General features: G+C 44.1%; 1 protein-coding gene across 2 annotated transcripts in view; it reads right to left on the bottom strand.

Annotated features, from left to right (window-relative positions):
* Nucleotides 1–1,149: 1,149 nt before the first annotated feature.
* The window catches only part of INTS9 (integrator complex subunit 9), a 105,328-nt gene continuing 85,665 nt past the window's right edge, over nucleotides 1,150–20,812 (bottom strand). For both annotated transcript variants that reach the window (XM_046657227.1, XM_046657229.1), the window contains 7 exons: nucleotides 18,212–18,272; nucleotides 14,521–14,692; nucleotides 11,237–11,361; nucleotides 9,003–9,170; nucleotides 5,276–5,374; nucleotides 3,920–4,057; nucleotides 1,150–1,890 (listed from right to left, as the gene is read on the bottom strand). In XM_046657227.1, the coding sequence (XP_046513183.1) occupies nucleotides 1,714–1,890; nucleotides 3,920–4,057; nucleotides 5,276–5,374; nucleotides 9,003–9,170; nucleotides 11,237–11,361; nucleotides 14,521–14,692; nucleotides 18,212–18,272 (940 nt within the window). In that variant the 3' untranslated portion in view covers nucleotides 1,150–1,713. The remainder of the gene's footprint in view (nucleotides 1,891–3,919; nucleotides 4,058–5,275; nucleotides 5,375–9,002; nucleotides 9,171–11,236; nucleotides 11,362–14,520; nucleotides 14,693–18,211; nucleotides 18,273–20,812) is intronic.

Here is a 20,812-nt window from a genome sequence, read left to right as displayed (position 1 = left end):
TGTCACTGTTAGGACATATAAGTAAAATAACCACTTTGATTTCTTTTGAGCTCTATTTTATAGAGCTTCAGTTCTCGCCAGAGTTTTATTAGGAAGTATGCCTACATATGATGCATATTTATAATTCTCTTCCTCCTAAAAATAAACTTTCCTCCTAAAAAATAAAAATTTTCATAGCCATGGCACGTCAGTCTCCTGCAGTGTTAACCCTCTCCCATGGTTGTAGGCGCCTACAGTTTACTCTGTAGACACATCCTAGGCCCCTTGATTGGAATGACCTGTACCTTGGAAAACAGAGACGTGTTTAAGCATTCTTGTGCCCTAGTTTGGCAAAGTTGGAGATAGCAAAAATGAAGTTGCTTTTTCTTCCTCTAAAGAACTCTTTCTCGTTGATATATCCCTTCCAGAGAGAGAAGAGACAATCACCTCTCCAGAAAACCTGAGCCAGTAGTTCTACAGTATTTTCTGTATAGACCTGGGTCACTCAATGCCTTTGTGACACTTAGCTGCCAGCCCAGTTGGAGGACTGACTCCTGACTGAATTTCAACCAGTCTAAACAGACTGTAAGAACAGCAGCTGAGCTGGGCCTACTTCCAAAGCTGAGCAGTTCTGAGATTCATAGCCCCACCCTCTATTTTAATACTTGCAAAACTAGCATGTGTGTTACAACTGATGCTATTTTAGATTAGATGTAATCTGGTAAATATCTGTTTTAAACAATTCAGAAACAGCATTATTTCAAATGTAGTAGCGTGCTATTACTAGTGGGTCTGTGGGCATCTGAGATTAATGCTCAGCTTAATGCAAAGAATCCTGAGAATCTGTGGGAAAGGCAGCGACAGGCAAAGATCAACTAGTGGATCCTGAGCTCCTTGCCAGGGCCCTTCCCCAGGTTAAGGGCTGGTGTTGTCAATCTGTGTTGGTGTTTTCCATTTAGACACAGCTCCGATAAAATTAAGCACCTTTTCATACAATTTAAGAAAAATATTCCTGAGTTTTGTAAACAATGCTGGATTAAATGATTTAATGCATACACCAAACTAAAATTTGCCATGGTGTTTTCTAAGTTTATCCTGTTCTACATATTTTCATATTTTTTCACATATTAAATCAACTTATAAATTGTACGTTCAACAGAGCACAGATACTTCTATAAAAAATAAGTTTTATTAACAAAACGGGCTCACAATATAAAATACAGATAGATGAGTTCACTTCAGTAATTTTTGGGACCATTTTTCTTATCAGGTGTAGCACTGTAGACAAGGAAATAAAATCAAAGGCTAGTTCCCTTGCCCGAGCCCTGTGAAATCACGAAAATCAAACACAGGCCACATAAGACAAGTCAGTCATCTTTCTACTTCCCCTTCCACCATGAACCTCCTGGAAAGCCGCTTCTGTCACCCATATGCCACTCCTCAGCTCATTGCGTTACCGTCCTGCTTACCCAAGAGAGCCAGGATTGGGAAGAAAATGAGTCTAAAGTTTAAAAGGAAAGTTCTTGCCTAAAACAGTTCTAGGAATCCATATCAGGAGATTCTGGCTGTAACTTCTGATAATGTCCTTCAAGAGCCACTTCTTTATTCCTTAAGTCAGGGAACACCACAAAGACATGGCCAAACTTTTATGGCCTCGTCACTTGGCTCCTGCTGGGCGGCCGTGGTGAGGGACTGTAGGATTTCAGGGAAGTGGAAACGGCTTGGATGTTCCCTTTAGAACTTCTGTAGAAATTTGAGGACAAGGTCCCGAAGCCGCACCCTGAGCATCTCGTCATTATCACAAATGATGTGGGTTGAATCTTCCTCAATCTGGATGAGGGTCTCAGCCTCCTGTAGCAGGACGATATGGCCCTTGGCTGTGTCTTCCACCTTAACATCACTGAAGCCATGCTGCTCCAAAAGACAAGAGAAAGGAGGATGATGGGCAGTCTGAAAAGCAAGGGGCTGACTGAAAGGCAGGAGGATACTTCAGCAACTGAGTTCTAAAAATGACACTTCCTAGACTTGGCTAAACTGAACATTCTAGAAACTGGCATTTTTTACACTCCTCAATACAATCCTTCAGACTAATCACAGGACCTACTATAACAATAGAATCCATAGTTTCATAGACTTTAAAAGAAGCCCCCAAACATGCAAAATCTTATGCAAAACACGACAGAATTTCTACAACCTGCTTAAGCTTTCGTGAGTTGAGGAGCACATCCAAGCACCTGGGTTCAGGAGTCTGGGATGCTGGTCTGTTCTATCACCAGCCTCCTTACCATGCCCGTGATCCCTGGCGAAAAAGCTCCATCCTGTCCCAGAAAAATGCCATTCCTCATAGCAAGATACCACTGACCCTGGATTTGGCAAATCCCTCTGAAGGGAGAAGGAGATAAGGCAGCATGGCAAATACTTCTCCAGCTATCTCTAAGGCAAATTATGGAATTTTCTTACACATCAGACATAAAGTTGAGAAAGAAGAAAAGAAGTGGAAAGAAGACTGCTTTGCCTGAAAGGGACACAAGACAGGTAAAGAACATGATCTAAGGAGATGCGCCACACTTAGTTCTAGAAAGCTCATGTGTAGTTTGGGGAAGGTACTGACATTCCTCCTGGAGAAGGCAATGAGGCAGAAATGGCAGAGGGGAATAGTCAGGGTCAAGTCCTAGGGGTCAATTCCGGATGAGCCAGGCACAACTAAGTAAAGGTCTTTCTGGGAAAGCAAGTTGTTTCAAGTTTTAAAACTTGCGTCCTGTCAACAGGGGCCAGGGGCACTGCAAGCTCACGAGGAGGCAGTTACTGACATGCTTACATCACGTGGGGTACCCCACGTTAATTCCCACGGAGCATTCCACGGTACCAGGGGCTAGGAGAGCCGCGCAACTTGGCTGAAGCCCTTCCTTCAGGGAAAATTAAACGACTAATGGAGAAAACAAATCCTAATAAAGGGACAGCCTTTAAGATTTGAAAGAACTCAGCAACTGAATTATTTAGCTTGGACAAAAGGCAGTAACTAATAGTTTAGCAGAAGAAAATATCTCTTTCTGGAATTATCTGAGTTAGCTGCAGTTCTTCTTGCAAGAAGCAGCGTGACTATTATTATCCTTAGCCAATTTCTTCTTCTTTCTATCAAGGATTCTATAATTCTAATGCTGAAACAGTGATCTATGAAGTCATGTGCACTGAAGCCAAAATCACAAAAACCTGCAAGGTTAAATTTTTTTCCTTTTAATTGTAGTCAAGAAATCTATTTCTTGGGAGGAGCAGTCCTCAGGGACACGGGTGTGGGACAGGTGTTGAGACGGGGAAGGACCAGTGTCCTCCAAGATCCCTGCCCACTTCCTCTCTCTCCTCCCACCCCATCTGGGAATTGTTGGTTGTGCTTCTCGGATTCCCAGGGATCTGGCGACACTGATGCCCTCTGCCCACACTGCCCCCAGTCTTGACACTCAGCCCTGAGACTCTCCTCTTCTGAGACATGGCCATGCTGGCTCTCTGACAGCAAGGGGTCTTCTTGCAGAAAGGTGAGGCGCTCTCTAGAGAGGGCAGACCCTTTTCCATCCTGGCCTTTCCCACCCTGCCCAATCTGTCACAGCTACGTTTCTGAAGAAAGGCCTTTCCCAGCTCTAGTTCTCACAAGAATTGGGGTTCAGTGAGGTGGTCATCTAGCTTCTGGGCCTTGATGGGAAGGCAGGGGCTGCCAGAGAAGTACCTGGGAGATGCATGAGGAGGAGGGCATGTCTTTCTCGACTCTGACTCTCCCCTGGTTCTGTCCCTGCGTGACCCTGGACCAAGCAGATGCTTCAGGGACAGTGGCTGAGACAGTGGAGACTAAGCAGAAAGCAGCAACGTACATCCCTTGAAGCAGGGGCCACAGTGGGCAGCAGAAAGGATGGCTCCCACGCAGCTGAGACTGCAAACTTACTGCGCTCACCTTCTCCAGGGTCTGCACAAACTGCTCCACCGGGATGGAGCCGCTCAGCAAAGGCTTCAAAACTTTGCAGTCTGGAATGTCCTCGCTCGCCCGCTTTCTCTTCTTACCACTTGTGGGTGGGGCCGGCCTGGGCGGGGGCTAGAGCAGGAGGAGAACATGGATGTCATCCAGAACCTGGAGAGCAGAGGTCAGTGCAGGCCACACGAGAGCCTGAGGGAATCTATCCTCCCTGACGGAGGCCCCAGGGCCTGGCCTGTGTCATCCGTGGTGTAAAAGTCAGCAGGCATTTGCCTTCAGGGTCTCTATCAGTGGGGGGGGGGGGGGGGGGGGCATCGGGAGTTCACAGCACAAACAAGCTGATGCTAAACGATCCACACGGCATCAACATCTTATTTGGCAAAGGTATCTTCCCTTTCTCAAGATCCATTTTAATTTTTAATCGATTCAATTCAATATTTTCTAAGTAAATTCTTATAATAATAAACTTCTGGCACTTGCAGGGCTAGCATTAGCAGAGTGGTGAAGGACACTCCTTCTGGCTCTGGAACCTTCAAGAAAATGAAGGTCAGAGAAACTGCCTATAAAATGGTGATAAGAAGAGAATTTTGTGAGGATTAAACAAGACAACGCCTGTGAAGGACCCAGCCCGGCGTCCAGCCCCCTTTAAGCAGCAGCTCTCAGCAGATGATGCAGGGTACAAAGGCAGCCAAGTCCGAATCTGAAAGGAGTCTTTCTAAGGGGGACTGAGCCGAGTGCCCAGACAGCTACAGCACGGGCAGCAAGCTCACCACGACTGGGAGGCACGAAGCGCTGGGCAAAGGCGCCATCTGCCCAGCACGGAGTCGGTTTCCAGGTGCCCAGGCCCTCGGGCCCTGACCGCTTCATGCAGCTGCGATTTGTATTTCCAGGCCTTGTTATATTTCCATATTTCCAGGCCTCGTTCGGGAAGGGGCTGCCCCTGCTCTTTTGAAGTCTCCCCCAGCACCTACCGAGCGCACTGCAGGGTGCTCGGTAAGTGTTAACGATGTGCTCACAGGAGCCCCGAAGTGATGCCGACACAGAGCTGTGAACAGCACTCAGGATGATGTGTGGCCTCATCTCTACGACTAATAGTTTCTCTTCCTTTTTATCCCTCCGAGGCCTGTGGCCAGCGGAGGAAGTAGTGAAGAATTATACGCAGTGCCCTCTTTGTTTCAAGTCTAATCCCTGAAGTAGTCTGGTCTCTAATTTTTGCTGGTTTGGGAAGCAGCGTCCTGGGGGCTGGTTGGAATGCTGGGTCTGGGGCGGGGTTGCCCGTCTGCACAGGCCCCAGAGGCTCCTCCCGGCTTCAGCCCAGCCCTTCCTCCCCTGCGATACCTGAAGAACGTGCTTGTTATCTTTGGTGTGCAGCACAGCCGAGACGGTTGCCAAGGAAATGCCAGGCTTAATCTCCATGGGCACCAGCGAGTCTGCGAGCTGCAGGCAGAGAGGGAGGTTTCAGCCAGACACACTCCAAATCTGGGGGAGGGAGTGCTGCAGCCATGCTATCCAAAGTTAGGGTTCGGAGGCCACACCGGGCGCAGCTCCACCCTCCATGTGGAGCGCAGGGATGGACGGTGATGCCCAGGGCTCAGCTGACGCCCGAGGCACCGCACAGCGCCGCCAGCCAGGTGAGAAGGCACATCGTCAAGTGTCATGAAGCTGAGCCTTTAGTGATGACCCTTGTTCATTTTATTTTCTTTTGAATTTTTATTTACATCATTACAGTTTACAATGACCAAATCACTTTAAGGAAAAAAGAACTTTTACCGTCTTTTTAAAATAAATTAAAATAAATTTAAAATAAAAAAAAATTGAATTTAAAATTAAATAATTTTTAATCAAAAATGTATCACATACATAAATATATATATCTGTCTATCTCAATCTCAATAAAGAAAGGAGGTAAGAGAAGACAGAGAGGAAAAGGGGGTGGTGGCGGGTGAACTGGGCTGAGGAGAGGAAGAGAGCTAATCTGATCCTGAGTTCTGAGATACAGTGTCTCCTGGGGGCTTTTCCTGGAGCCTCCCCAGACTCTCCGGCAGAGGCATCCAGCACAGGCACGTGTCAGCGCATGCTGGGACCCCAGGGTGCTGACCCCTCTGCTGACCCCTTTTGCAAGTCAATCCCCAAATGATGAAATGCCAACACCCTGCCACGGCTCGTCATCGGAACCAACACAACCTCATCCCCATCTCTCAGATGGCTTCCAGACGACTCGAACACTCTTTTATAGTAGCTCTCAGAAACCTCTTAGGGCTTCTCCTTACTCAGAATACATACCAAGTGCTGACTTTTCATGCAGCCTCTGCCTTCATCCTCATCGCCTCTCCAGGTGATAGTGTCAGGAAGGACGGACAAGGAAGGCAGCATTTGGATTGAATGAGCTCTCTAATTCCTGGGAGCCTGGCTTTTCCCAACAAGGGGATACAGAGCTTTTCCCTGGGGGCCATCCTTCTCCCTAACACCCGAGCTGAAGCGCACCCTCTCTCCTGTGCAACTTCAGAGCCCGCCCCCCCCCGGCCCCCCCCCCCAGCTACTGGCAGTGACGCGTGATCTCAAGAGGAGCCTAACACTCGGGTTTAGTTGACTCTTGTTCTTACACACATGTAGACCTCGACCTACCCAAGCCTCCTTTACATAAAAACAAAAGTAAATAAACATGTAAGAAACCATTTACGAAACATGAAGATCAATAACAAATGGGTGGAGGAAGCAGCTCAGGATATTTAAAAGGACTGGTAAATGGAATGTGAAGACTGATTCACGAATAAGAAAACACATGGAATAAGCATGGAATGTTCCCACTGAGGAGATGTCAGTATGCTCCAGTCTCCTGGCAATGCCCATCCATAAATATTCTTTTCCTTCCTTCACTGCAATTATTCCCATCACAGGTCAGGTTCCTGGCAGAACTTTAAAGTCAAAGAATTGGCTTGGGAGGTCTGGGGATGGCATTACGGGAGGCAAGCAGGTGAGCGTCTCTCCCTGGGCGGTCCTGTGAATGAATTCAGTTTCTAAGGAGACCCTCTGAAGCGGCAGCCCTGCTACAGGGAAGTCTACCCAGAGCCTACAACAACCACAACTCAGCCCAGACAGCCCTGGGAGGAGGCAGCCACTCGCCACCACGGAAACAGCATTTTCCTATTAGAACAGGCCCACGGAGACCGACATATCAGATCTCCCTCTTTGCACTTATGAGGACAAAGGAGGAGGATGTATAAGGAAGCTGCAGGGGACATACTTTCATCCGGGGGAGAAGTAAGCATCCTTTAGAGCAGCAGAATCTAAAGGACAGCAACAGATTTTAACCCTTTCATCTGCCACGTGCATTTCCTAGGAAAACCAGATGGCACTTTAATTCCGTCTCTACATTCTACACAGGGACAAAGATTTACGTAAAAGAATGTTTCTGAAAGTGTCGTTTATAATATAGAAAAGCAGAAATAATGTCCACCAATAAAGGGACAGTTAAATTATGATACATTTATGACAGAGCATTATACAGCCATTAAGATGCTTTTAAAATATCTTTAATCATGTAATTATTTACTGTTACAAGACTAAGACAGTAGATGAGGTATGACCAACTTCAGACACCGTGCAGACCAGGCAAACACACAAAAATCTGAACAGCAGTTATCTCTGATATTAGGAATAGGACTGATTTTGTTGTCTTTATCCCTTTTTTTCTATTTTCCCAATTTTCTACAATGAATAAATATACTTTTATTGAAAAGTGAATCTTACGGTAGAGCCATAAAAATAGAAGCAGAGAAGTCAGGGGCCTTAAGCACACAAGAGGCTGTCGGGAGCGCTGGCTCTCAGTGCAGGGCAGGGACATCGAGGTCACCACGATTGTCCTAATAATCTGCCTTTTCCCTTTTCACTTTCATCCTCTCACGAATGTTCACTGGAATTTTCTAGAGGCTACATGACATGTATTATCACAACAGACTGAAAGCAAAAGGAGACAGGAGAGTCTAGCTGTCTTCCACAGGCAGATATTAAAGAGATTTGCAAATATAAAACAGGGCCCCTCTTCTCATTATCTTCTTTATTTTAGAAACATTTTTCATAAAAGATATTTTAGTTATGTTAACATCTAACAAGTTTATATTGTTATTTAAAAATGAATTAATATATCTTTTTTTCTTTTGCTGAGGAAGATTCACCCTGAGCTAACATCTGTGCCAGTCTTCCTCTATTTTGTGTGTAGGATGCCACCACAGCATTGCTGCTGATGAGTGGTGTAGGTCTGCACCTGGGAAGTGAACCTGGGCCGCAGAATGAGACATGCCAAACTTAACTACTAGTCCGTGGGGCCAGCCCCAATAAATATTTTTAAAATGTCTTAGTTTTACTTTCTAATATAGCAAATATCAAAAGATATAACCCACATAAACAAAAGTTCTTTGGAATTCTAATTTTCAAGAAGTCTTGAGACCAAAAAGTTTGAGGACATGTTCAAGCTGTATTAAGAGGCAAAAGGAAGCCAGAAGTAGCTTCCTGCAGAGTTTTCTATGCTGTCACTGTGGGAGCTGGGCCATCTGACTCTTGCTGCCTTACCCGCTGACCAGTCACTCATGCACAATATGCCCCAACTGTCCACACGTACAATACGCATACTAATAGTAATCCAGTTTAACATTCCTTAGTTTTGGTTACTCTTATCTCTTCCATCTATCTCTGAATTTGGTGAAACTTGACCCTTGCTCATAAATGAGGTCCAGGAAGGATGAGAAAATCCACAACCCTAAAGTGGTTATGGACAGAGCATCAGCATTTCTGTTCTCCAAGGCCGTGGCCTCCTGTACCACACACTACGTGTTAATAGAGGCAGCAGTCCAGCAGTCCTGATGTTAACAGCTATTACTTCATTACTTGAAAAATGAGAAGGCTCTGAAAACCCCACCTGCCTTCCCAGTTACTTGCTTAAGGGTCTGTGTTCTTTGGTTCATCCATATTTGACACAAACCCAAAAGAAAGCCACCTCTGAGACGGTCTTCTTCCAGAGACTCAAGTGGAAAACCCAAGTTTACCCATGAGAAAGAGAATGGCTCACCTCGGGCATGATTTCAATCTTTTCAAACAGACGCTTGAAGGGCAAGGCGAGGACCTCGGCCCGCCGATAGGACATGGCAGGCGGCTGGCAGTCAATCATCAGGTCCATCCTGTGGGACTGCGCTGGAGGTGGCTGGGTGTACTGCTCAGGACAGACCACGTGGAGGGGCTGAGGAGCCAAGAGGACAGGGACAGGGTGAAGGGAGAAGGAAGACACGAGAGGAGCCTCTTCCAAAGGCAGCCCATTCCTTATCTAACTTTATCTTCATGGACGCTCAGGCTCACCACGTTCAGGCCATTTTGAACTCTCATCCTTTCAAATCCAAGTAACCAGTGGGAGCAGAGATGAGCGCAGTGGGAGAAAGAAGAATAAAAATTTCAGGACAAACCCCTCAACTGCCAGCCATGTTGACGAGCAAGGGATTTACTGCCTCAGTTTGCATTTGTTTTTATTTTTTCAGTATATTTAAGTTGCTTTGATGGTGACTTCTGGGGGTCTACTCCCCACTGGTCTCTAAGCCCCCTGAGGGCACAGTCGTCTTGCCACACCATCATCGACTGCTACAGCTACTGGCTGATTAGCAGGAACTGACGTTTTGTGCTAGTTTGGTGTTCTGGGGTTGGGTTTTTTCTGGTATCTATCTCTCTGCAGGTCCACTGGTGTTACAGTGGGTGGTGGTTAGGTCACATACTCAAGTGTGTATGACAGACTGAATCAGACAGAATTGTTTTTGCAAAAAGTCGCTTTTTGTTATCTTCAGAGAAAAAAATTAGTAAACCAATGTCTACTTTCGACAAACACCATCCAATTGCACACTGCTCCTGGCAGCCCACAGGGTCATTGTATTGTCACTGCTCTTGAGTTTGGAGCAAGCCTCGAGTCCCTGGAAGCAATTCCAACAGCACTTGTTCTTTAGGGCTAATTCCTCTCTTCTGCAAACTGCCTTTGTTCTTCTTCCTGGCCTGGCTAGTATCTTATAACTGTCTCAAAGCCATCCCACGCTGCAGTCACAGCCTGAAGACGTCCCCCAGGTTTTCCTCTCCTATAGTGGGGACCAGGTGGCCTCCAGTTTCCAATATTAGCACACAAGCGAGGGGCCTGAGGAGTATACTGCGGGTGTAGGGACTGAGGTGTGAAGTTATTAGTAATGAAAACAAGAAGCTCTTAATGGTCTCTTTCAGCATGTTGATGTGTACACAGTGGGGTATCAGATCACCCCACTAGGCCGACAGTTGGTTAACTGCTCTAATCGTGTCTAGAAAAAACCCACATTCTTTCTTCGCAGGGCCAGCAAGCACGTGAGCCCCACAATCCACTATCGCTGCAGTCCTGAGGTTCTCCAGCTTTCTCTGTTTCTAGTGACCCTTCCTTAGAGTTCTGTGTCAGCACCTCTCATCCTGAGGTCAAAGGTTGTGTGAAGAGGAAGCGAACTTCTGATCCAGGCCAAGAAATGAAGGGAGCTAATCACCCCACGCTAAACGGCTAGGTGAAGAGACAAGAAGCGTAGGGCACCTCGGCGCTCACGTAAGGTCCTGGAAACACTGAGGGGATGGGAAATCAAACTCTTCCTCGGGCCTGTGCTCAGCTTCTTCCTTGCCAATTCCCATCAGCCTCCCCCACCCCTGAGTGCCACAACACACGCCACCCGAGTGGTAATGCGCCCAGGGCAGTGGTTTTTATTGCCTGCGTTCCCTCCACATTCTCCTTCTGTGCAGACATGCTTCCTTTTCCTACCACTTTACCCCAAGTGCATCTTCCCGTTATCTATGGCAGAAAATGCAAAATGAAAAATAAACTAACAAACAAAAGCAAACCCAAACAAATCTCTAACAAAAGGCAAAACGACAGTTTGTGGGACTAACCCACACGTGCAACAAGGGCCCAATACATGTGTCAGCTAAGTTCAACTGTCTTTCAGCTTGATGAATATATTTCTAGAATGACTTTTTTTGGGGGTGGTGGTGGGGCAATTTGCTTTTAATTGGACACAGATGGTCCTCATCAAAAATAATAGACTGTTTATGCTTTCTTTTCCTTCCACTTTTGATTTCTTTAGAATGGAAACTTCTTTCACTACTTTGAAGACTAAAGGGTAACCAGCACACGTCCCAGTACTCTGCAGATGCTTGAGAAGTAAGGACAAGAAATGAAGCTAGATACCCCCCTCGCACCACAGACACACAAACACGCAGAGGGGACAGGACCATGGAAGACACGAGCGTTTCCCTTCTTACCTGTACTTCTTTAAGCAGCTTTGACACCTGGATGAAATTCAGTCGTGTATCAATGGGGCAGTATATGCATTTCATGGCCAAGGGCTGGTAGGGAGCCAGAGCTTCCAGGTATGAGAAGTCAGGTTCTAAGGAGAGCACAAAAAAGAAAATTTAAAATGTCGGCAACAGAGAGCTGCCAAGCGAGGTGGTGGCTGGTGTGGTCAAGGCCAAGCAGATGGCTGGCAGGGCTGGGAGGGTGAGCCAGTGAGTGAGTGCACTGAGGGTGACGGGAGCCAGGTTCCCTATCGTTGGAGAGATGAGTTAGTTACAGTAAGGACAGGGAGAGGCTGGAATGAATGCTAAGGATGGATGTGGAGTTGGAGGTCTGGATGTGAGCTCGAGGTTTAACATAGAGAGAAGGATGAGATTGGATATGTAAATAAATGAGGGAGAAGGGGAAGCTCTTCTTTGCAACAAAATACTAACCAATAAGAAATGTAAAAGAAATGATGAAATTAAGAAAATGTATCGCCATTTGGCAACTGTCACAGTAATACTTTATTTAGACCAGAATTATCAATAGATGCTAAAAACATTAGATAAAAATTTGGGGAAGATTGGATATGTACATAGTCTCAAAGTGTCCCCCCCCACAAGATACTGATTCAATACAAAGACAGTGGCTTCTGTCAGTGTGGAGAAAGCTGGGGGAGACACTCGAATCAAGCGCTCAACGTTAACACCCGGTATGAGGCAAATCACGTGTCACCTGTGTGACAGCATGCACCGAGAAGAAAGAAAAGGACCTTGAGCCCATGTCAACAAAATGCTTCTGCTGAGACTGTTATACTCCTCTCAGCAAAGCCGAGCGCATCACGATCGGGAACCATCCTCGCCGTGACGGCCGGTCTGTTCTCTCAAGAGCCCTCACTGGGGCCTACTTGGCTGGGATTGTTTTCTCCACTGGAGGATGCTGCCCACCTTGAGCCAAAAGAGCTGGCTCACTGCTGGTGTAGAAAACAATACTTAGACTCCCAGCACGGTCTGTGCCCTCACGTGGTCACCAGCTTCTCACAGCCCTCAGGCTGACACTCACCTGTCACACTAACTTATCCGGTGTCTTCAGGATCACTGAGAGAACTTCCAGATTTTTAAATTACCACCCCTCCAGTGGATCCTGTTTCCCTAAGAAGAACACCCAGAAGCCCCCAAGTGAGGCCAGCCCGAGCCGCCTGGGAGGGCTAACTGACTCCTTTTGTACGTGTCCTGTGAGAGCCATAGTTCTCACAGCTGTTGTAATACAATTGGAAAAAGTGGTCCCAAACGTACCTCTGACACTAGCAGACATCATAAATGACACGACTTGTGCTCTGGAAGCCCAATAAACCAGTTTAAATTTAAATTCATTACCCAGATCTGTCCATGGACAATTACACAGCCCCCAATTTCTTCTTAGCTGGCTAAAGGAAAATTTATGTCATAGCGAACACTTGTTACTGTACCTATGTAAATACTGGGCCCACTGTCACATCAGAGTCAACATCTCAGAAAGAACAGGAGAGATCACCCTTAGTCCTACTACAGGCAATGTTCTCTGGACGATCTCCTGCTTAGCAAAACTTGGCAATGGTGAGGTTCTGGGTATCATGCATTGTCTTGTGGCCGAATTTCCTCTGCTTTTGCCCAAAAGGGGGCCTGGGAAAGAGAAGAGCAGCCCCTGACAGATGCTTTTCTGAGCTCTCCTGGCACTTTGTTCTAGGCCTTGGTGTTAGTAAGAGCTGGCCTGGTGCTCATGGCTAGGCCATGGTGTTCTCCTGTTGGATGTAAACAATTTCCCAGAACACCAACATCAGATAAGGACACTCACTGACCATGATGGATCAAGACTAAAACAAGCCCCTCTGTAATCATGCCTGAACACAAAACCACAACACTGTCCAAACCACAAAACAAGCAAACATTACCCTATCCTGGCTCTGTTCTTCCTGCCTTCTAGATAAGAATGATAAAGATACCCAAAGGCCCAGTGGCCTAGTGGTTTAATTTGGTGTACTCCACTTCGGCAGCCTGGGTTCAGTTCTCAGGCTACCTACACCACTTGTCTGTCAGTGGCCATGCTGTGGTGGTGGCTGACAAAAAAAAGAGGAAGATGGCAGTGGATGTCAGCTTAGGGTGAATATTGCTTAGCAAAAAAAAAAGAAAAAGAAAAAAAAGCTACCCACTCATAGACCTATTCTTGCTCCCTGCCCGTTCTCGATCCAGAGCAACGTCCCATATCTGTGGACCCACCTCAAAATCACCAAGCAGGAGCCCAAATCCACAAGAAGTTCTTTCTAACCTGCTCTGAGGTGCCTCACGCTTCCCCATGGTGTGCGTTCTCCCTCACTGCACTGAGTCAATAAACCCAACTTTGTTCCACCGCTGGTTGTTCCTGGTGGCCTCTGGCTGGAGGGCGCCGGTACTCCTCACAAGCAGGCTGAGCAGAGGGAAAGGCCCCAGTGTTCCTGACCCTGAACTTTGGGCATAACTAGGCTCTACTCCTTTCCTTGAGTCTTAAAAGTAATTAGACAACTCTAAGAAGTTAACTGATACTTTCTCAATAGCCTTTATGTGCCAGGCACTGTACGAAGTGCTTTCTTATGTCGCTAAATGCACAGAGCTGTCCAAGGAGGAGCCGTTAATTATCCCACTTTCCCATGAGGAAAGTGAGGCTCAGAGAGGTGAGTAACTTCACTTAGGTTACAGGAAATTGGACCAGATTTTAGATCAAGGTTTTCCACTTCATTGCCCATAAGGTTGCCAAACCCCAAGGCTGAATGAAGACCTTAAATTGATAAAATAATACAGTGATTCAGTAAAACCCCTCCTTAACCTCCTTAAAGGATCTGTTTTACTCTGAGGGGTTCATGTCCAGAAGAAAAGCTGCAAGCCAGAGTAAACTACAACCGAAGGAGAAAGATCCATCTCAGTAAATAATTCCTGAAGGGGGTGAACAAGACCGGTACTAGCATCACCGCGGTTCTTGCAAGAGCTTGCAAACCCTGTCCAAAGCAGCTCGGCAGAGACCCGCCTCAGGGAAAGCTACAGGATCAGCTGTAAAAGCTTTCTCCAGTACTCAGTTGTCTCACGGCACATTTTGCTTTCCTCTCTTAACCTTGTGGTTTCTTTATCCTTTGGTATTTACGATAGAAGAGGGTTCACATTCATGCCTTCCTGTCAGATTCTTCCCTGGGTCTCCACCTGGTCAGTGCATTCGGGGAAGGTCCCGGTGGAAGGGGCAGGGTTCTGTTTGTGTGTTTACATACCTGTGAATATGACAGTGTTGAGACTAGATTTTCCCCAGAGCTCCATGAAATGAACCACGTCCCCAAACCGGAGGGAAGGGTGCCCGGTGAACACCACACACGGCTGCCTGAAGTCGTTGCTGAAGTCTCCATGGATGCTGGGGTAGTGCCTCAGCTTGTTGGTCTGAATGAGCTAGAACACATGTGAAAAGCACACAAAGAGATGTGAGCCCGCCTAGGCGGAAGGAGGATCACAGCACGGGAGGGGGAGCAGAACGAAATTAAAAATACAGACAAATCTTACTAAAATTAGACAAAGATCCCGATTTTTTACCTACAATGTGACTTACTCAACAGATGGGCCCTTTGGTGACATGTTAACACACTTAATGGAAACTTTTCTTCAGGTTGTCAGGGCCTGATTTCGTTTAACTCTTTCTTTATAGCTTCCTGACACTCTGAGCCCGGGCCCCAGAAATCTCTAGTATCGGTCCTTGTTTGAGGTATAAGTAACTTTGCCGAAATGTGTGAATCACCAGGTTCTGTCAACAATAAACACCTCACACAAGAAAAATGGTTTACTAGCACAAGACCTCCTCTTAAGAAGGTGTAGCTGTGTTCAGTTACTGTGGCAACTTAGTAAAGACAGAGAACAAACTGGCTTTCAGAAATTTGGGAACTGTGATGCCCTCATGACAGAGAGCTGTAGTAAGAAGCAGGCCATGCACAGCCTCATGCCTCTCAAAAGTGTTTGTTTTGAACCAAAAAGGTCTCCTTCCAGCAGAACACTTGATAATACTCTCTCAGCCTCAGGCCCGACCCAAGGCAACATCACATACAGTCACAACCACTGAGGGCATTTTCTGACACTGCTCACAAGTTCTGCCTGCTGCCTTGGCCCCGCCCTCACCTTCCCACTCTAGCACCAAAAGGTCAGGCGACAAACATCCAGACTTCGGAGACCCCAAATACAACTAGGCCAAAGGGAGTATTGCCCTGAGATGCTGTTTGATGGATAAAGAAACAGTGTGTGATATGGCTCAATCCTGAAGTAACTCATAATACGAGGGAGCCCAGTCAACAACTCCAAGTCCAACTCAAGTCACCCAAATAGTGAGAATGGAGCCAGAATAGGGCAGTCCCCAAATGCAAGCCAAACTCTTCACTTTGAACATTTAATCTTTAATTCAGGAAGACTGTTTTTATTAGCAACATTGCAAATACTACTCTGGAGATCTTAATCAGGTGTCACATGCTTAGATGGGATATGAATAGTAAAGATGGAACAAACATTGACTTCCCACTTTCCTTCCAAGTTATATACAAATAAACTGACCTTCTTTTATAATCTATCTGGCCCAAATCATCACTTGCCCCAGTTAAATGGGTGAGCAGCTGTCTCAAAGGCTAAGGCTACTGTATGCACAGATGTCAGGGAGATGAATGGGGTTCTAAGAAGAGCAGCAGGTCTCTGCACACAACTGAAGTCACTTTTTAGGCATTACCTACAGTTCCTGCAGTTCTCCTGATCAATGCATAGAAACTAAGATAAGGTCCTCTCTCTTTCTGCCAATTGGACCTACCTCTCCACCTGACTTATGACACTTGACCATCCAGAATTACCTCTGCACTGATGTAAGGTTCAAACTGTATAGGCAATGAAGCTGTAGGAGAGGAATTCCCTAAAGTAATTTTTCATCAGTTCTAAGGGCAGAACCGTATTTTCTCATGGGAACTGGTCACAATACCAAGCGTCAACTCCATAATGCCCTAATCTTGACAAGTGCAGTTCAGGAACCCTGATTATACAACTGCGGTCTTTTCACATTCCTAACTGTAAATGGGACAAAGGTCATCCATGGCATATGTGTGTTACCGTAAGAATGCGGTACGGCTCTTAGAAAAGAAGTTCTAAAGAAAGCCTAATTGTTACTAGGGGAGAGGAAAAGAGACTTTCAGTGGCAAAGTCCACCACAAAATATGTTTTGCTGCACTTACTTCTGTGACATTATTACATTTCTAGTCTGAATTTCACTGTGGCAATGACAGAGCTTGCAAAAACCTTGGCTGCTGCAACAGAGCGTGAGGACTGAAAAAACAACTTTCTCAAAGCATTCCACTTGACATTGTGGTTCATAAAAGACCTGTCCTTTGGATTAAGAAAACAGCAGTCAAATTTAAAATAATTAGCAGTACATTTGTTGCAATTTACTCTATGAGTCAAATAGTTAACTGTAAAACAAATAAATCAACCAAATCCTAGACATATGTATCAGCACAGAAATCCCTAGCTTGGTGACATTTTAATAAACACTTCCATATTCCTATATACACATCAAGTAACAGCACTGCCAGCTCCTCAGAAATCCCCCTTTGTCCCCTTCCAATTACTACTGCCCCCACCCCTACCTCCAGGATAATCACTATCCTGGCTTCCAATACCACAGACTAGTTTTGTGTGTTTTTGAACTTTTATATAAATAAAATCACACCATATCTACTCTCTTATCTGGCTTCTTTCACTCACGTTATATTTGTGAAATTTATCTACACTGTTGCATGCAATCAGAGTTCCTGTTCTCATTGATGTATGGTATTCCATGGTGCGAATATACCACGATATCCATTAAACTGTCATGGGCATTTGGGCACACTTCAGCACCATTACCAAGAATGCTCTGAAGATTTTTGTGCGAGTCTTTTGGTGACATACCTACACATTTCTGTTTGGTGCAGACTTCAGGAACAATACTGCTGAGGCAGAGAGTATGTTATATGTTCAGCTTTAGCAGCTACTGCCAGTTTCCTCAAGTGGTTATGCGAATTTAAACATCCTTTTTTTGGTTTTAATATAACAAAAAATTCAGACTAATGCAATTGTCTGATAGTAAGAGAATGGTCAAAAATACCATAATATGTTCATATGATAGCTATGGAATATTAGGCAGCAATATAATGATATGAGGCACACAGAAAAATGTCCACGATACACTGTTTGGTGCAAAAAACAATGCAAACAAAACTGGGTATGTGGCTATATAAAAACACTCATCAGTTCTGTGAGGGAAGGGGGATTTTTCTCTTGTTTTAAATTGAAGCATAATTGACATATAACATTATATAGTTTCAGGTGTATTGCATGATTCGATATTTGTATATACTGCAAAATGATCACCACAATAAGTCTAGTTAACGTCTCTCACTACACAGTTACAAAATTTATTTTTCTTGTGATAAGAACTTTTAAGATCTAGTCTCTTAGCAACTTTCAAATAGGCAATACATTATATCTCTATGATTTATTTTATAACTAGAAGTTTGTACCTTTGACTCTATTTTCTAAACTGAAATGTTATTATTTTCATCATTAAAATTGACCTCTATGATCAACACAACTAACTGGAAAGAAGACCTTGGCAATGAATAAATCTGTTATGCAGAAGAGTTAGTAGTAGATAGTAGATAAAACCGCTCAGCAGTCAATGGAACAGCGGTAGGTCATGAACTGTACAAACGCACTGGTAATATAATGTGTTAATAAGAGAAAGTAACAAATGTTGAGTTAGAGTACTTCACTGTCATCTCACCTGGGAAACAAAGGGCTATGTGAATTTACGTAAGGAATTTTTTTATCTGATGACCTGCTATCTCCAACCACATCCATTTATCAACCTTTCTTTCTTGCTCTGACCCAATAATTCCATTTTCTTACCTCTGCATGGGGAAAAGGTGGTTCTGGGAGATACACCTTAGTCTGTTTGTTGTGACAAAGCCTTTTAAAGAGGAAGAACAACCAGCATGTTAGGCAGGGCACACGTGGTCACTTGCTGCCACCTAGTGGTAGCAGTACAAATACTAAATCCTAAAGTTTATTAAGATTTTCCTGCCAGAGAATCTCACTGTGAATAAAAACCAGCATCTACAGAGTATTCAGGATTTAAGTCTCTTGTGAGCATTTTTTTTAACCTTTAAAACTCCTCAATTCCTTTTTTTCTTAAAAAATAATCTTGTTATTTTGGAGTAATTTTAGGTTTACAGAAAAGTTGCAAAGACAGTACAGAGTTCCTGTGTACCCTTCAGCCAGTGTCCCCTAATGTTAACATCTTATATAGCCGTGATACTAAGAAACTAACATAAGTACATTACAACTGATTAAATTTCAGACTTTAGTTGGATTTCACCAGTTTTTCCACTAAGGTCCTTTTTCTGTTCCAGGATCCAATCCAGGCTACCATATTGCATTAGCTGCGATCAATTTTGAGGAGAAAGTGATAGCCCTTCCTCAGAGACATAACTTTCTGTTTTGCACGCCCACTAAGCAGCACTGGTAACTCAACTGGAGAGCAACTACCTGTCTCAATCTAGACTCTGTGGATGTCTTAGGTAGTCTATGTTTTTTCCTAGCTAGATATGACATTTAAAATATGGAGATGTCTGGATAAAGCAAATGTGGCAAAAAGTTAACAACTGACAAATCAAGGTACATGCGGGTTCTGTAGGTTTGACATTTTTAAAAGTTGGAAAAATAGGTGCCGGGCCGGTGGCATAGTTAAGTGCACGCGCTCTGTTTCGGTGGCCCACAGATTCGAGGTTCACAGGTTCAGATCCTGGGTGCAGACCTACATGCTGCTCATCAAGCCATGCTATGGAGGCATACCACATGCAAAATAGAGGAAGACTGGCACAGATGTTAGCTCAGAGCCAGTCTTCCTCACCCTGCCGAAAAAAGTCGGAAAAAAATACATAGTGATGCATGATTATTAGAGCTTACTTCTAAGAATTCTACTAAAATAGCATTAAACCATTTCGACAATTCTAACAGATACTACTTTTGGGGGAGTAGTTCAGGATTTTATATTTACTTCATTAATACAATGTATTATCTAATATTTCCTGCTCTTAGTTTTCTCTAACCTTGATTTAAAACACATCACTTTATATCCATTTTGGAGGAAGATGTAAATATGGAAGATATTTATGGAGGGTTACTTTACAGTATCTAAACAGACACTAGTACTGTCTTTATTTCAAACTCAGGTGGAGAGACAAATATAATTTAAAAGTTATAATATAATTTAAAAGTTATTTAGATTGTTGCAAAGTATATTATGCTACATTAATTAGCATCAATATATAAAACTAAAATACTTGTCAAAAAAATCAAAAACCTAACTGCAATGTAGTATCCTGGACTGGATCCTGGAATAGGAAACACATTAGGAGAAGAGCTAGCGCAGTCTGAATGAGACTAGAGCTCAGCTAACAACGTGCTGACGTTCATTTCTTAGTTTTGACATTCACATATGGCCACGTAAGATGTTAACACTGGGGAAACTAAGTGGAAGTATATGGGAGCTCTCTGTGGCATCTCTGTAACTTTTCTGTAAACCTAAAATTATTCCAATGCAACAATTTTTTAAAAAACAAAATCAAAGACAAAATTCAAAAGTACCAAAATGGGAAAAAATGTCTGCAGAAATACAACAGAGCTGGGTTCAAATAGACAAGAAAAGTATAACACTTCTAATAAGTAAATGGGCAAAAAGGGAACAATTTACAGAAGACATAAAGATCTTTCTGGAAAGCAATCTAGATTTGTATAATGAACATTAAAACATATTTATACCCTTTGTTCCAGTAATTCCACTTTCAGTAATTACCTAAAGCAAAAGCTGTAGTCATATATACAAAGAATGATATTAATCGAAGATTGCTAAAAGGAGAAAAATTGGGAAAAGCCTGTCCGTCCAATAATAAGATAACAGTTAAATAAATTACACCATATACAAATAATGTACAAATGATGTAATAATGCAGTCATGCAAAAGTTATATTCTCAAAGATTTCATAATGCTCTAATCTCACATTAACATTTTTAAAAGCAGGATCCAAAATTAAATATTCAGTATGATCCCTACATGGAAAGAAGAAATCATTAGAATGCTGACAGTGACATCATTTCTGGATAGTGGGCTTATGGGTTCAGTTTTCTTACTGTTTTCTGTAAGTTTTATTTTTTTCACAGTAAACATGTATTATACATATATTAGAAACTAACAGATATCAAATAATGGAAACACCAAAACAACCCACTCTCATTTTAGCAGTCCTGAATTCTATCCGATCAGATATTCTGACGATAAGAATAGTGTGTAATGGGTGAAGAGTGGACTTGAAGAGCACACACAAGCTAGGACACCATCCACAGGGGCCCACAGGGCCGGCCCTGGGAATTTGCTTTCTCAATATTCTTACTGAGGATCTGGATGAAGAAACTCAGAACATGCTGATTAAATGTGCACATTATACTTAA

This window comes from Equus quagga, chromosome 3, assembly GCF_021613505.1.
Source record: "Equus quagga isolate Etosha38 chromosome 3, UCLA_HA_Equagga_1.0, whole genome shotgun sequence".
In the NCBI taxonomy this organism is placed as follows: Eukaryota; Metazoa; Chordata; class Mammalia; order Perissodactyla; family Equidae; genus Equus; species Equus quagga.
The sequence above is the reverse complement of the archived record's forward strand: the minus strand, read 5'-3'. Positions and strand labels throughout refer to the sequence as shown.